This window comes from Erythrolamprus reginae, chromosome 6, assembly GCF_031021105.1.
Source record: "Erythrolamprus reginae isolate rEryReg1 chromosome 6, rEryReg1.hap1, whole genome shotgun sequence".
NCBI lineage: Eukaryota > Metazoa > Chordata > Lepidosauria > Squamata > Dipsadidae > Erythrolamprus > Erythrolamprus reginae.
The window spans coordinates 49,526,640-49,540,481 of record NC_091955.1 but is presented as its reverse complement, the minus strand read 5'-3'; the positions used below and the strand labels follow the sequence as shown (position 1 = coordinate 49,540,481).

Genomic DNA, 13,842 nt, shown 5'->3' with positions numbered 1-13,842 from the left:
CCTCCAGGCACCGGCACATCACTTCCACTGCTTCGTTGTAGTTCAATATCTATAGCTTTTAAAGACTATGCCCAAATCAAACAAATAGTATTATAAATCAGTAAGATGTGTGAATCCAGTCTACATCAATCTTTTCCAAACTGGTATCCAACACAAATGCAAGATTTTCAATATTCACAATCTGTAGAAAGTATGGCAAATAGCTCTGAAGGACAGGAATTTTGAAAGGAAAAGAACTAATTCAGTATAAGAGTACCATGTTTAAGAATGTTGACTTATATTAAAGACCAATGCCCTTTCCTATTGTCAACAAACTTCTAAAGCCTTATTCATAAGAAAACCCTGCTCACTAATTTCCAACTTTTATTTTTTTTAAACTTCTTGTTTTAAGGCTCTGGTTCTTACACTGGTTCCTATTGACCACGGCTGATAATTACTAATGAATAACTTCATTTTGGACCTTTAAATGATACAATATTAATTTTTGAACATTAATTTTATACAGGCTAACTATAAAGTATGAAATTGTGTATGTGCTATGCATATTTGGAACTTTACAATTCAAACTTACAATAGAAAAATAGAAAGCAATTGAATGATTCATGAAAATATGCCTACCTTCAAATCAAAACAATGGTTTTCTATTACAGTGTTATTTGGAAATTATGCCTATATGACAAAATAAAACAAAGAGGGCCTTGTATTTCGAAAAACTACTCAGCTGATACAAACACTGGTACTCCCCTTGCAAACTGAATTAATGCTTTTTAGTCTAATTAAGAAGGCAGCCTTGATACAGGAAAGTAGTTTTCTGAAAGTATGGCCAAGGAAGAATATAGAACCAGATCTCTTTTGCAAATCTTTAATCCAGTATGGATAGAGATTTATCTTTCACAAAACTAGATTAAATTATAATTAGCAAAGGCTTGCAAAATAACAAGGCAAAATTTTTCTCAGAGGGAGAAAAATAATCTTAATAATTGCCATTTTCTCAAGACAACAATGAAAGTTCTTTATAAAAAATATTTTATAAAGCTTAAGGTCAGGAATGGGATATGGGGGAGCCACCCTGAACTCTCATTTAACTGAAAAGTTTACTTGGGGCGAAGGAAATATGGGGAGGCCATCACAGCTGTCATAACCATGGACTTGTCGAGAGCCACACATTTGTATAAAGTGAAACAATACAGGTTATTCTCTACCACAAGATTGTATAAGGTTCCAGTTGAACAGTCAATGAGCAGCTTTGTTTTCAGGTGTCAGTTCTGCAAACGAAAATGGCAGTTTTCAGGTTCTCTTACAAGCTGAGATATGCTCATTGTGGGTGAGGAGAAGCAGGACATACAACTTGGTTAATATCCCACAGTGGTTTTGCATGTCCTCATGTGAAGCAAGCCACAATATATGAAACTTTTTAACTGGTGATATTGTGGATAGATAAAGGCAAGTAATTACTTCAAGTAATGCTGTTTTGATAAAGATGTTCAGGAGGTGGGCTGATCTTTACATCTTTAATCTGATTTAGGACTATGAAAATAAAATAATGGTTGATATACTCTCCAAGGCAGGCTATACATAGAACAAAAGATAAAGAAAGGAAGGTCATAATGTTTAAGTCAAAGATCTGAGTTCAGAACCCAATTATCACAATGGACATAGCTAAATACAACTAAGAAGTTTATATCCCCTTTCACTGTAATTGCTTTCTAATAATTATTTCTTTCTTTATTTTGTTGTGAGCCGTCCCTGGTTTTTGGAGAGAGGGGTGGCATACAAGTTTAATAAATTATTATTATTTTTATTGTTGTTGTTGTTATTATTATTATTATTATTTAATTTATTTATTTATTCATTTAATAAAATTTATATGCCGTCCCAACTCCAGTGGACTCTGGGCGGCTCACAATAGTAACAACAATTAAAAAGTGGTGTACAAAAGAGTAGCAATATCAACAACAGTAAAAATATAAAATGATAACAATAGTCTATAAAAACCATACATACTCTCAATCATTCATAGTCCCAGGCCCACCAGAAAAGCCAAGTCTTAACAGCTTTCAGGAAGGCTGGCAGGATGGAGATAATGCGGATCTCTGGAGGAAGTTAGTTCCAAAGTGTGGGAGCCACTACGAAGAAGGTTCTTCCCTGCATCCTGACAACCAACATTGTTGAGTGCAATATCCATATTTCATCACTATTCAAAGCTAAATACAAGCTTACCGGTATACTGTATCCCAAATGCCCTTTATTCCTAATTGGGATGCTGAGAGAATATGTAGAAATGTTTCCACTTAGCTAGCCAGGGATTTCATATTTGAAGTTTACTTCACTCTGAAATCCCAAGATTATTAAATTCCAAGATTGCCTACTCTTCTGGTGAAATGCAAGTGGGGTGGCCTTCCAGAGGAGACTTCAGAAGCTGGCGCGCGGCCAAACAAAAAAAGACGACCCAAAACCACTACTACGACCACGAAAGACAACGTGAGAGGATTATTTTACTGCAGCTGGCGAACGTCAGGAAGAGGCGGTGGCTCGGTTGGAGAAGCCGTCCGATTGCTCCACCTCCTTACGAAAGCCTATAAACAGCCACAGAGGAGATTCTAGGTTCGTTTCTTCCAGAGCCGCAGCTGAGGTGGGGGGGAGGGCTCCCTCTGCAAGCGGCAGGTAAGTGGTGAAGCGAGTGCGCGTAGCGCGCTTACACAGAGAAGCAAGTGGAACAAAAAGCCGGGGCTTTTCTTTCGACTTGCTTTCCTCGGCCGCCTCGACCATCTTCGCTTTTGCGCCTCAGCTCCGTTTGGAGGCTCCTGAGGTTAGTTGCCGCCCGGCCAATCCGAGGGATTCTGCTGGGGAGGCTTCACTGAGGTCCGACCGGTGGCAATGACGGCAAAGGCCGTCAAACGCGACCACCTCTAGCGGGGGCGTTTCCAAAGATGCGTACTCCAAAATGGAAGGTTTTGCGAGGTTTTTTGGGTTTTTTTGTTTAAAACGTCTGCTGGAATGAATTATTTCTTTAGCTTGGGAGAAGGCTCCCTCAGTAACCAAGTCAAGGGTGGGTGCAGAACCTCTGAACATCCGTGTCTGTAGGAGTTTTCGTGATTTGTCTAGGATTGATCTTTCTAAATCTTGTCTCCTCCCTTAAGTAGGTAATTGCCTTTGTTTTCTTCTCCTGCATTCTCCTCTCCGGTTCCCACCCTTCATTAATTGCACTAATAAGGAACTCATTCAACCCAGATGTCTTCGCTTAACTTTTTTCCCCCTTAACTTCAGGGAGGATCTCAGCGTCCACCCTGGTTTGACTTGCTCTAGACTGGAGGGTGCTGAACTTTTCTTTTCATGGGTTTTTAGATCAAGCACTGGACTCCCCTTCTGAACGTTTATTTATTTATTTTTATTTATTTGTCCAATACACAATACATATTGAAGAGAATAGACATGTAGTAATATATATAAAGAAAAGGATAGAAGAAAAGATATAAAAATAGAGAAGATATATGAAAGGAAGAAAAGATATATGAGATAAAGGAGAGACAATTGGACAGGGGAGGAAAGGAACACTAGTGCACTTATGTACGCCCCTTACTGACCTCTTAGGAACCTGGAGAGGTCAATCATGGATAGTCTAAGGGGAAAATGTTGGGGGTTAGGGGTTGACTCTACTGAGTCCGGTAATGAGTTCCACGCTTCAACAACTCGATTGCTAAAGTCATATTTTTTACAGTCAATATTAAGTTTGAATCTGTTGCGTGCTCTTGTGTTGTTGCGGTTGAAGCTGAAGGAGTCATTGACAGGCAGGTTGTTGTAGCATATGATCTTGTGGACAATACTTAGATCGTGTTTTAGGCGTCGTAGTTCTAAGCTTTCTAGACCCAGTATTGTTGGTCTATTTTCGTAGGGTATTCTGTTTCGAGTGGAGGAGTGAAGGGCTCTTCTGGTGAAGTATCTTTGGACATTTTCGAGGGTGTTGATGTCCAAGATGCGGTATGGATTCCAGACAGATGAGCTGTATTCAAGGATGGGTCTGGCAAAAGTTTTGTATTGCCATGAAAACTGCAGGAACGTATTGGGGGAAAGTTAATGTTATTTTTAATTAAGAAGTATTAATCTTCTTAAAGGAATCTATTGCATCCTGGCCTGAAGAGAGTTGCATTTTGCAAAAAGGCTGTGAGTATATAGCTTAATGGAATGAAAAAAGAAAACAAACATTTCAAGAAGAGATCAAACAATCATTGGTCCGGAATAGTGGTCTGCTTGATGACTGGGTTGAACTAAAAGACCTTTGAGCTATTCTGTGTTCTAATTTATCTTGATTCTATTTATGAAGTCTCTGTAAACTCTGTTGTTTGTGAGAAAGCAGATTATATGTGAAATTGTAGTCTCTAGCTAAAAATTGAGAGTTTAGTAACACTTTTTCAGATTCACCCATTTTATTAAAAGGCATCCACTTTTACACATTCTTGCTCATCAGCTTTATTTCTGCCAGCAAACTGCTGTTAAAAGGTGCACTGCTCATATTTATCACTGAGATACATGTTAAAAGTTCAATAAAACACCATCTCCTTTAGTGCACTTGCCTGTGCTAGTAAGGAAATGTTTGAGATTTCTTGGTTTATGATGAATACCCACTTGGGTTGAATATTAATTTAAAATGGAAGTGATTACAGAATAGCTGTCCTTTTTTTAAAAAAATGCAGTCTATCTGCTGGAGATTCCCATATTTCTCTTTTGTGAGAGTGTTTTTTATATTTTTACATTAAAAGAAAATTGTTACACTTTGGAGCATGCCATGTAGAACTGGCCATGGGAGAAACAGGCAGCTTCCTTTACCTGTGTTTTTCTAATCTGTAAATCTTTTCCTGCATTTTTTGCCTATTTTCTCTTTAACTGGTGTTACAGTAGAAGGAACAAATTCATTTGAACTGAGGAGGAAAGTAAGGGGGAAAATATGTCTCTGCCTACCAGCATCCATTGTTATTCATCTAGCTAGGGTCCTGTTAATGTGTGAGAGGGTTGAGGGGTGTTTGGAAACTCAGACAGTATTTGCTGTGTGAGCAAGAAGGAGATAGGAAGGAGTGTGCATGGCTTAGTGCAACTGTTCTGCATAAAGATGCTTGCTTCTGTGAAAGCAAAAGCGAAAATGAAACTACTCTGCTTGTGTTTTGCATTTGGATCAGATTTCTTTTTAGGTGAGGAGGGGGTAGTAGAACTCCTTAGCATCAGAGCTTGTTAATATTAATATAATAAATACTCATGCTCCAATGGTTATTTTGAAAAATCCTTTCTTAATGAGCATCTAGAAGCCAAGAGGTACCTACATGGCAAATTTCAAGTTTGTAGGCTTTATAGTTCTGGAGATTTTGTGATTAATGTGTGAGTGATTTCCGCTTTTATATAGAGAGATATATGTTTCTTTTGCCTGGATTCACAAAATATTGTAAGCTAAAAGGTGTTGACCAGTTTGTGGCTCAATATGATTAGTTTATAGTTCAGTATGATGTGAAAACCTAGAAAATCTGATTAATTCCATTAACCATGGGTACTGAGCGTTGTGTGAATACAGTATAGCCTTTCTGTGTTGTCAATCTCTAAGTTTATATACATTTTCTTCTGGTGATATAAAATCTGATCGTACTTATTATCTATTAAACTATAAAGAACTGAACTGGTTACTCACTATATTATGGGGTGGATATGTCAGCTCTAGTGCGCACATGCACGCTGGCCAGCTGATTTTCGGCCTTCCAGAGATTGGGGTGAGATCATTTTCTATTTCCCCAGGGGAGGGTGAAAACGGCCCAACGGCTCAACTGGAAGTTTGCAGTAGGCTGTTGGGTCTGTTTTTCGACATCCACAGGCTCTGGAGGCTTTCCTGAAGTCTGGGGAAGGTGAAAATAACCTCCCCCTGCCCTCCGGAAGACCAGAAATCAGATGGAATCCATTTTTAGCGATCCACAGGCTCCGGAGGTTTCAATGAGCCCTGCGTGCATGCGTGGGGGGGGCAGTCATTGTATTTCTAAATTGCTTCATGAAGAACACTTTTCTGAAACACCAAGACAGACTGAAGCACTAAATCCTAACATGTATTTGCCTGAGTCACAGAAATGAAATTGTGAATTTGTAAAATCATCCAGGGAATACTTTAGATCAGTATTTCTCAATCTGGACCACTTGAAGTGGATCTCAACGGAATTGAAATCTACACCTCTTCGAGTGGCCAAGGTTGAGAAACACTGCTGAAGATTGAGAGCTCTCTCAAGTTTTAAATATCTGGATTCTTAGACTCTGAAGAATTACAGAGATTGTGATATCTTTGGAGAGGGGCGTGATCACTGCCGCAGCAAGACACCATCCCTTGTGCTCCTGCGGGGGGGGGGGGGTGCCGAATCCCTGTTCTTTGGGAATGCCAATTCCTGTCGAATCAGCCCAGAACCTCCCTGGAGGGGAGGTGAAGAAGGGGTCTCATTGCCCTCCATTTTTGGGGTCGGCATATCCCATGGAGTTCTGACAACAGACCTCAACCGTCAGCGGAGCGGGGCAGCCTCAGTCACCATTGTTGTGGCGACTAAGTGCTATAAAATGAGAGTTAAAACATCGGGAGTCATCTGGAAGGAGAGTTAACACAAGTTTTTTTGTGCTGGAGGTTGAGGAGAAAAAGACCTTGGAAGAAAGGGTGAGCTATTATGCCGGAGGAAAACCTTGCTAAAGAGCTGATATTTTTCTTTGCAATTTAAGCTAAAGTGGAAGAGGAAAAGTGGCTGTATTGCTTTCAGAATTCTTTAATTAGCACTAAATCAACATTAAAAAATTGACTGTTTATTGGAGATTTTTTAGAAATTAAAAGACTTCAAAAGAATACAAAAGGATGGAAAAGCAACTGTGAGACTGTTTATTGTGGCCATCTGCTGGTGAAGTTGAGGTGGCATTCGGTTGGATATATTATTCACTGAATATATGACCTTGATTCAATGGAACCGAGCATATTGTTTTCATAATAAGTGATAAAGAAGGATTGAGAATTGGAGGACAATATTTTTGACTGGAACTTTAGTTGAACCTAAAAGGGGGGAAGAAGGAAAAAAAGAAAACAAAAGAAAGATTGGGTGATTCTTTTGAGGCATTTTGGCTTTTGGGCTGCATAAAGATAAATTGGACAGCCGGATGAAGTCCTTTGCATACTAAACTTGGATGAGATGGAAGAAATAAGAGATCTATGTAAGGATATATTCAGAGATATTAAAGAGTGGAGAGAATAAAGCAGAAACAACATTACTTTTTTCATTGAAACCTTTAAAAATGCAAAGGAATTTCAATACAAGAGGAATATGACAAGAGTCAGGAATACAGAGAAAGCGGAGAAGAAGAGAGGAATGCTGAACAGTTTCATCAACATAAAGAAAATAATGGAAATAAAAAAATGCCACAAAATGGGCACTTTCAAAAGGAACAGACAAAAGAACCCAAAATTGAGAATTTAGATGACTTAATACTTAATGAGGTGGAAGAAGATGGGAAGCGATGCAAAAAGATAAATGAATTAGAAATTGGTTTGATTGAAGAGGGGGTTGATAGTTACATATTTGATGATGATTATAAGATAAGCACTAATAAAATTGAAAATAGGTGTTGGAAGAGTAAGAAATGAATTAGTACGGTAATTTAAAAATTTGGAAATTCTATATTCAAGGAGGAAAAGGGAAAAGAAGAAATCAATGGATTAAAAAAAGATAAAAATTGATTATAAAAGGATAAAGAAAAAAGCTTTGGGGGTTTAACAAGGGGGGTGGCAATTTGAGGAGGGATGATTGATTATTAAATATGGATTGACTATGGAATAATGGTAATAGATATATTTAATATTTTGTAAAATTGGATTAGAATTACAGAACTATATAGAATTACGTAGATAAAATTAATTGAATATACATATGATACATAAGGGGTTTATGATATGTACTGTATAATTTTATGACTTTGCAACATGAATTTAGAATACTGTATAATTGAAAATGTAGAAGATTGATGAAGTTAATAATAGTAAATGCTAAGTGCCTGAAAATTAATTGAGTTTGGAAATATTTAATGAAATTATAGAAAAGTAAATATGGAAATATATTAATTGATGCATTGATGTTTAGATAGATTTTCATAATATTAAGAAATGAAGATTTAAAAGCATGGATTTATTAATAGTTGAGTTTTTGTTTTTGCTGATATTTTAGTTTTAATAATAATAATAATAGATTTTGGTTTTGTTTTATTATTATTATTTTTAATAAAAAAAGATTTTTTTCCTACTAGTTAGGAAAAGGTTGTACAGTATAAGGGTTTTTAATTTATTTTAAGAAGAATGTATAAGAAGGAGGAGTAGGCATGACGGCCTATCTGGATTTTTAACTGAATAATGATATTAATGAATAAGATCAAAAGGAAACAATGTTGAATTCAATTAGCAGAAAATTGTTTATTTAGATGACAAAATTAGAGGCCAAGGTTTGGAGGTTTGATGTACAGTGGAACCCCGACTTACGAGTTTAATTGGTTCCGGAAGGAGGCTCGCACGTCGAACAGCTCGTATGTCGAAACATTGTTTCCCATAGGAAACAATGTAAAAGCGATTAATGCGTGCAAGCCCGAGGGCTGAGGGGAAAAGACGTCGGCTGAAGCGGGGAAGTTCGCCAGGAGTCAGCAAAGAAGCCGCGCGTGTGTTTTAAAACATCGGAGCCGGCATGGGGAGGCTTTTAATCAGCCCCCGAGCCCCCAACCCGGACTCGGGGGTTGATTGAGAGCCTCCCCATGCCGGCTCCGATGTTTTAAAACACACGCGCGGCTTTTCTGCTGCCTCCTGGCGAACTTCCCCGCTTTAGGAGTCAGCGGAAAAGCCGCGCGTGTGTTTTAAAACATCGGAGCCGGCATGGGGAGGCTCTCAATCAACCCCCGAGTCCGGGTTGGGGGCTCGGGGGCTGATTAAAAGCCTCCCCATGCCGGCTCCGATGTTTTAAAACACACGCGCGGCTTTTCTGCTGCCTCCTGGCGAACTTCCCCGCTTTAGGAGTCAGCGGAAAAGCCGCGCGTGTGTTTTAAAACATCGGAGCCGGCATGGGGAGGCTCTCAATCAACCCCCGAGTCCGGGTTGGGGGCTCGGGGGCTGATTAAAAGCCTCCCCATGCCGGCTCCGATGTTTTAAAACACACGCACGGCTTTTCCGCTCGGAAGCAAAGCAAGCCAGCCCGGGTCTTCTCGGCTCGTATCTCGAATGTGAGCTCGTGAGTCGAGCAAAAATTTCTCTAATCTCGCAGCTCGTATCTCGAGTAGCTCGTAAGTAGAGCTGCTTGTATGTCGGGGTTCCACTGTATACCGAAAGAAACTACTGTAATTTGGAATCAGTATTTTTTTTCAGGTGATTATATTTGTACTAACACGATTTTTATTGTAACATGAATAGAAGGTATTTTGAAATGTATTGACAAAGTTTGTATGGAGGAAAAAAAATACTTGATAGTGGAGCTACACATTGTTTGGTTAATGATAAAAAGCGTTTTGCTAAGCTAGCTTCAAGTAATCAAAATATACGTCTTGCTAACGGCTGCAGGATGAAGGCTGCTGGTGATATCTTGCTAAAGAAAAGTAACAAATATTCCTAATAAAACCGCAAATGTACAAGAACACCAATTTTAATTAGTTGTAATAATATCAATGAATTATTAGTTGCAAACAAAAGGAAACCTTGTTTATAATTCTTGGTTACTTTGTTGTAAAAACAAACTGGAATGACAAGCTTCTTCTAATCTTTTGGAGATACCACAAAATGTTCTAATGCTAAGACTTTGAAACATATTTGCCTGTCTTGGGCTCATACTTTGAAAGTTTTTGAAGAGTAATACTATGAAACAAAACTATGGGGTAAATGTATCATTTTTAGTGTGGAGTTATAAAAAAGTACAAGTACTTGAAGTATATGGCACATTGTCATTTTTCACTTCCTTTTGATCATTACATGATCCAAAACCCCTATGCTGTTATCTAAGATTCTCAAAAATATAGCACTACTGGCATGCTGCTACTAAATTATGCATGTGCTGCAATGCAACAAATGGGTGAATATGTTTTATTTGGGACTAATTATTAATCAAACCACATTCCGATCATGATTACATCTAAGCAACTATTCCTTCGCAGCTCCTCAATGTAGTCTAGAGGAAAAGTAAATCATAAACCGAATCTCACTTTCAGGCTATTCTATTATTCTTCACTTAAGCAGCAGAAAGAACAGTAAACATGTCTACCAGATGCCTGTAATACTGGTGAATCTCTGTGCTGAAAGAACAATTAAGTGGAGGACAGCTGGAAGCTTCATCCAGCACTGTTCCTTCATCCCAACATTTGCACTCATTATTGGACAAAGGTTTACCAGTCTTCCAAATGAATAGGACGCAAATTCTTCTGCTGACAATGTTCCAGGGTGGGCAAATGCGTCTAAAGCCTCTGTTTCCCATGGACTCATCTTTGCCCATCTATCAAGTTGGTCTTCAGCAGCCAGTAATTAATTGGCACCAGAGGAAGGCAGTGATCATTACTTTCACTCCTCCCTCAATGTCTTTTGTAGACAGAACCCACTTTCTCTGTTACTCAGACTGAATAAGGGTTGGAAGTATGGTCAGCACTTCTTTAAGCCAGTTTACAGCATGGATTATTATGCTTGGGGGTTAGGGCCAAAAAGCCTTAGTGGGAACACATTTTAAGCTATGTGCTTAAAGTTCGCAGCATTGTTAGAGACCTCGCAACCTGTTTCTGTTGCTCCCCTCTGGGAGGAGGTTTCAAAATATTTATAGCAGGACTACTAGATTCTGTAACAGCTTTGCTCCCTATGCCATCCATCTTGTAAATTCACAGGGATCTTTTGGGCGGGGGGTGGGTGGGGGGCATGTATACATAGCGTGTATATGGATAATGGCTGTCTTTTGAGAGCTGAATGCAACTAAATTTCCTTTAAAGGTATGCTGATTAATGTACATTTAAAGTGACAATCAAATTCTATTCTCTTTCTATTCTATTCTATTGTTAATTGTTAGCATTTATTCTGCAGACTCAAAATGCCAAACTGGGGAGGTGGAAACAAATGTGGAGCCTGTGGCAGAATAGTATACCATGCAGAAGAAGTCCAGTGTGATGGGAGAAGCTTCCACAGATGTTGCTTTCTTTGTAGTAAGTATCTGTGAAACTCTTTTTCAATGAATTACTGGTATTTGAGCAGTATGGATCATAAGATTATAAATAGCAAGAACTTTACATTTAGCTTTGAGCTATATAGTTGCCATCTTGGTCTCCAAAGAACAAAGATCAGAATATAAAATGATATAAGATTGTATTTTGCAAGTTTGTATTCCATATCTCCCATGTGATTCATGCAGACTCTTAACTTTGCAGAACATATGTATGGTTAAAAGAATGCTTTCAGGTAGTCATTTAGCTCTGACTAACATTGGCAACTATAAAAGAATATATTTTTAAAATATATTACCATATCTACTAATGATACACAATATTGACACTTTGATTCATGTGGACAACTTTAAATATAAAGCTTATTAACTCAGCTTTATTCTGTTGACAAAAAATTAGTAGCAGAATACAGAATTATTCCATCAAGATGCAGTTCTCATTTGGTATGCTATTCTAGAAATCTACATTTTAAACATCATTATGAGAAATCATTCACTAGTTTGATTCTATTCAATGCTAATATCAAATAAAGTAATGATGCGATTAACAGTAGTCGATCTTCTAATTTCAGCCTAGGAGACAAAATTTTCTTGGGCTTTGTCAGAGGTTGTAGAGGGTCTTTAAGTATGGAATTGATATGATTGTTCAACTTAGCAGATTGTTAAGATGCTGAATTTTTGTATCTTCTAATTATTTCAAACAATTGGCTGATGAGCAGTACTGTTCATGACATCTCATCATCATTTGATATATGCTAATTATAACTGATATAAAATAAAATTAAATTAAATTAAACTGAAAGTTGCATTTGGAATTTTTAATGAAGTACATTTAAATAGAAGCTCGATCAAGTTTCCATTATCATGAAAGATAATGCTTACAGTAAAAGCCATGCAATGAATGGCAAGGGTTGAGACGAATAACAAATACTTTTAAAGTTTTATCATCTGCTTTCAGGATTGCTTTCTCACATTTTACAAAATTGAACATCAAGAAGGAATACATTTCTAAAATATACAGATTATACTCAGTGATAAAGGAATACATAATTTAGCTTATCTAAGTGTGGAATTGAGCTCAAGAATTTCTGTTAAACTTATAATTGGTAAATCCAATGAATTGCAAAATCTGAAACATGATAGCGTCTTAGGCAGAGGTGGTTTTCTACAGGTTTGGACCAGTTCTGTAGAACCGTTAATAACTTGGTGGCCTGGGTTGCTGAAACCAGCAGCGATCCAGGCCTGCCACACCCCTGAGCTAGTTGGGCAGTGCCATCTTGTTATATGCTTCTGCGCATGCACGGAAGCTTTTTATTTAGTACTGCACATGTGTGCACACAAAAAGCGTACCCGTCCATGCGGTGCATACCCGAGTGAACAGGCAGTAGCAGAGTCCAGAACCCACCCCCTGCTCTTAGGGAAGTATAAAACATATTGATACTATGCACAATTACAGTAACTACAACAATTTAAACTGAAGCATGGAATCCAATATAAGTATCTGAACAAAAACTGATACCAAAATCAAAAACATAACCATTTCTAAAAGTTATTGCAGTGATACAGCTCAGCTTTAATATGGAAAAAGTTATTTCAAGAGATGATATCACAATGGAAATGTGTCTTCAATAAAATTTGCCAACAACAACCTAGTTGAGGAAAGGAAACAGAGACACATTTAATTCCAATAAAGAGGTTAATTTTCATACCACCTATTTCTATGCCCTTAGCTTGAAATTTTAGAATGGATCTTCCTTTTGGATTGACTATGATACCAATGTTTCAACTGTTATAATCTTAGTTGTAGAGGAATCTTAATTTACTAAGCAACCATTATGGTCCACTACTACATTCTAGAATCTAGAATTCTATAGTATTTTTGGTCAAATACTCAAAGCAATACTGTTTTCAACAAATCTAAATTGAATTGTTTTACTCTTAATTTTCATAAAATGCGTATACAGTGTTCCCTCGATTTTCGCAGGTTCGAACTTCGTGAAAAGTCTATACCACGGTTTTTCAAAAATATTAATTAAAAAATACTTTGTGGGTTTTTTCCTTATACCACGGTTTTTCCCACCCGATGACATCATATGTCATCGCCAAACTTTCGTCTGCCTTTAATAAATATTTTTTTAAATAAACTTTAATAAATAAACATGGTGAGTAATAATCTGAATGGTTGCTAAGGGAATGGGAAATTGCAATTTAGTGGTTTAAAGTGTTAAGGGAAGGCTTGTAATACTGTTCATAGCCAAAAATAGTGTATTTACTTCCGCATCTCTATTTCACGGAAATTCAACTTTCACGGGCGGTCTTGGAACGCATCCCCCGCGAAAAGCGAGGGAACACTGTAATGCAGAACTGTGATTGTATAAAAACCATTTTTATTTGCTCATTAATACTGAGATACTTGCTTGTTTCCCAGCCAACTAAACAAACAACATTAATCTAAAAGAGGAATAAGTAATAAGCTAGTATGGATATGGATTTAAATTGGCTCTACATGTATTTTAGCTGTTTCACACAAAAGTATTAATGAAAGAGTTAGGAAAACAGTCCTTGATTTAATAAAGTTGTAGATGTTTTGCAAAGGTATCATGTTCTTGGAAACTCTTGCATGATT

At 37.6% G+C, this 13,842-nt stretch overlaps 1 protein-coding gene across 4 annotated transcripts in view; it reads left to right on the top strand.

The window, feature by feature from the left end:
- Positions 1-2,559: 2,559 nt before the first annotated feature.
- The window catches only part of CSRP2 (cysteine and glycine rich protein 2), a 31,644-nt gene continuing 20,361 nt past the window's right edge, over positions 2,560-13,842 (top strand). Inside the window, exons 1-2 of one of the 4 annotated variants that reach the window (XM_070755759.1) lie at positions 2,560-2,664; positions 11,081-11,199. In XM_070755759.1, coding sequence (XP_070611860.1) covers positions 11,088-11,199 — 112 coding nt within the window. In that variant the 5' untranslated portion in view covers positions 2,560-2,664; positions 11,081-11,087. Of the gene's footprint in view, positions 2,810-11,080; positions 11,200-13,842 lie in introns of all 4 variants that reach the window. The other 3 variants (XM_070755757.1, XM_070755758.1, XM_070755760.1) reach the window with 3 other exon arrangements.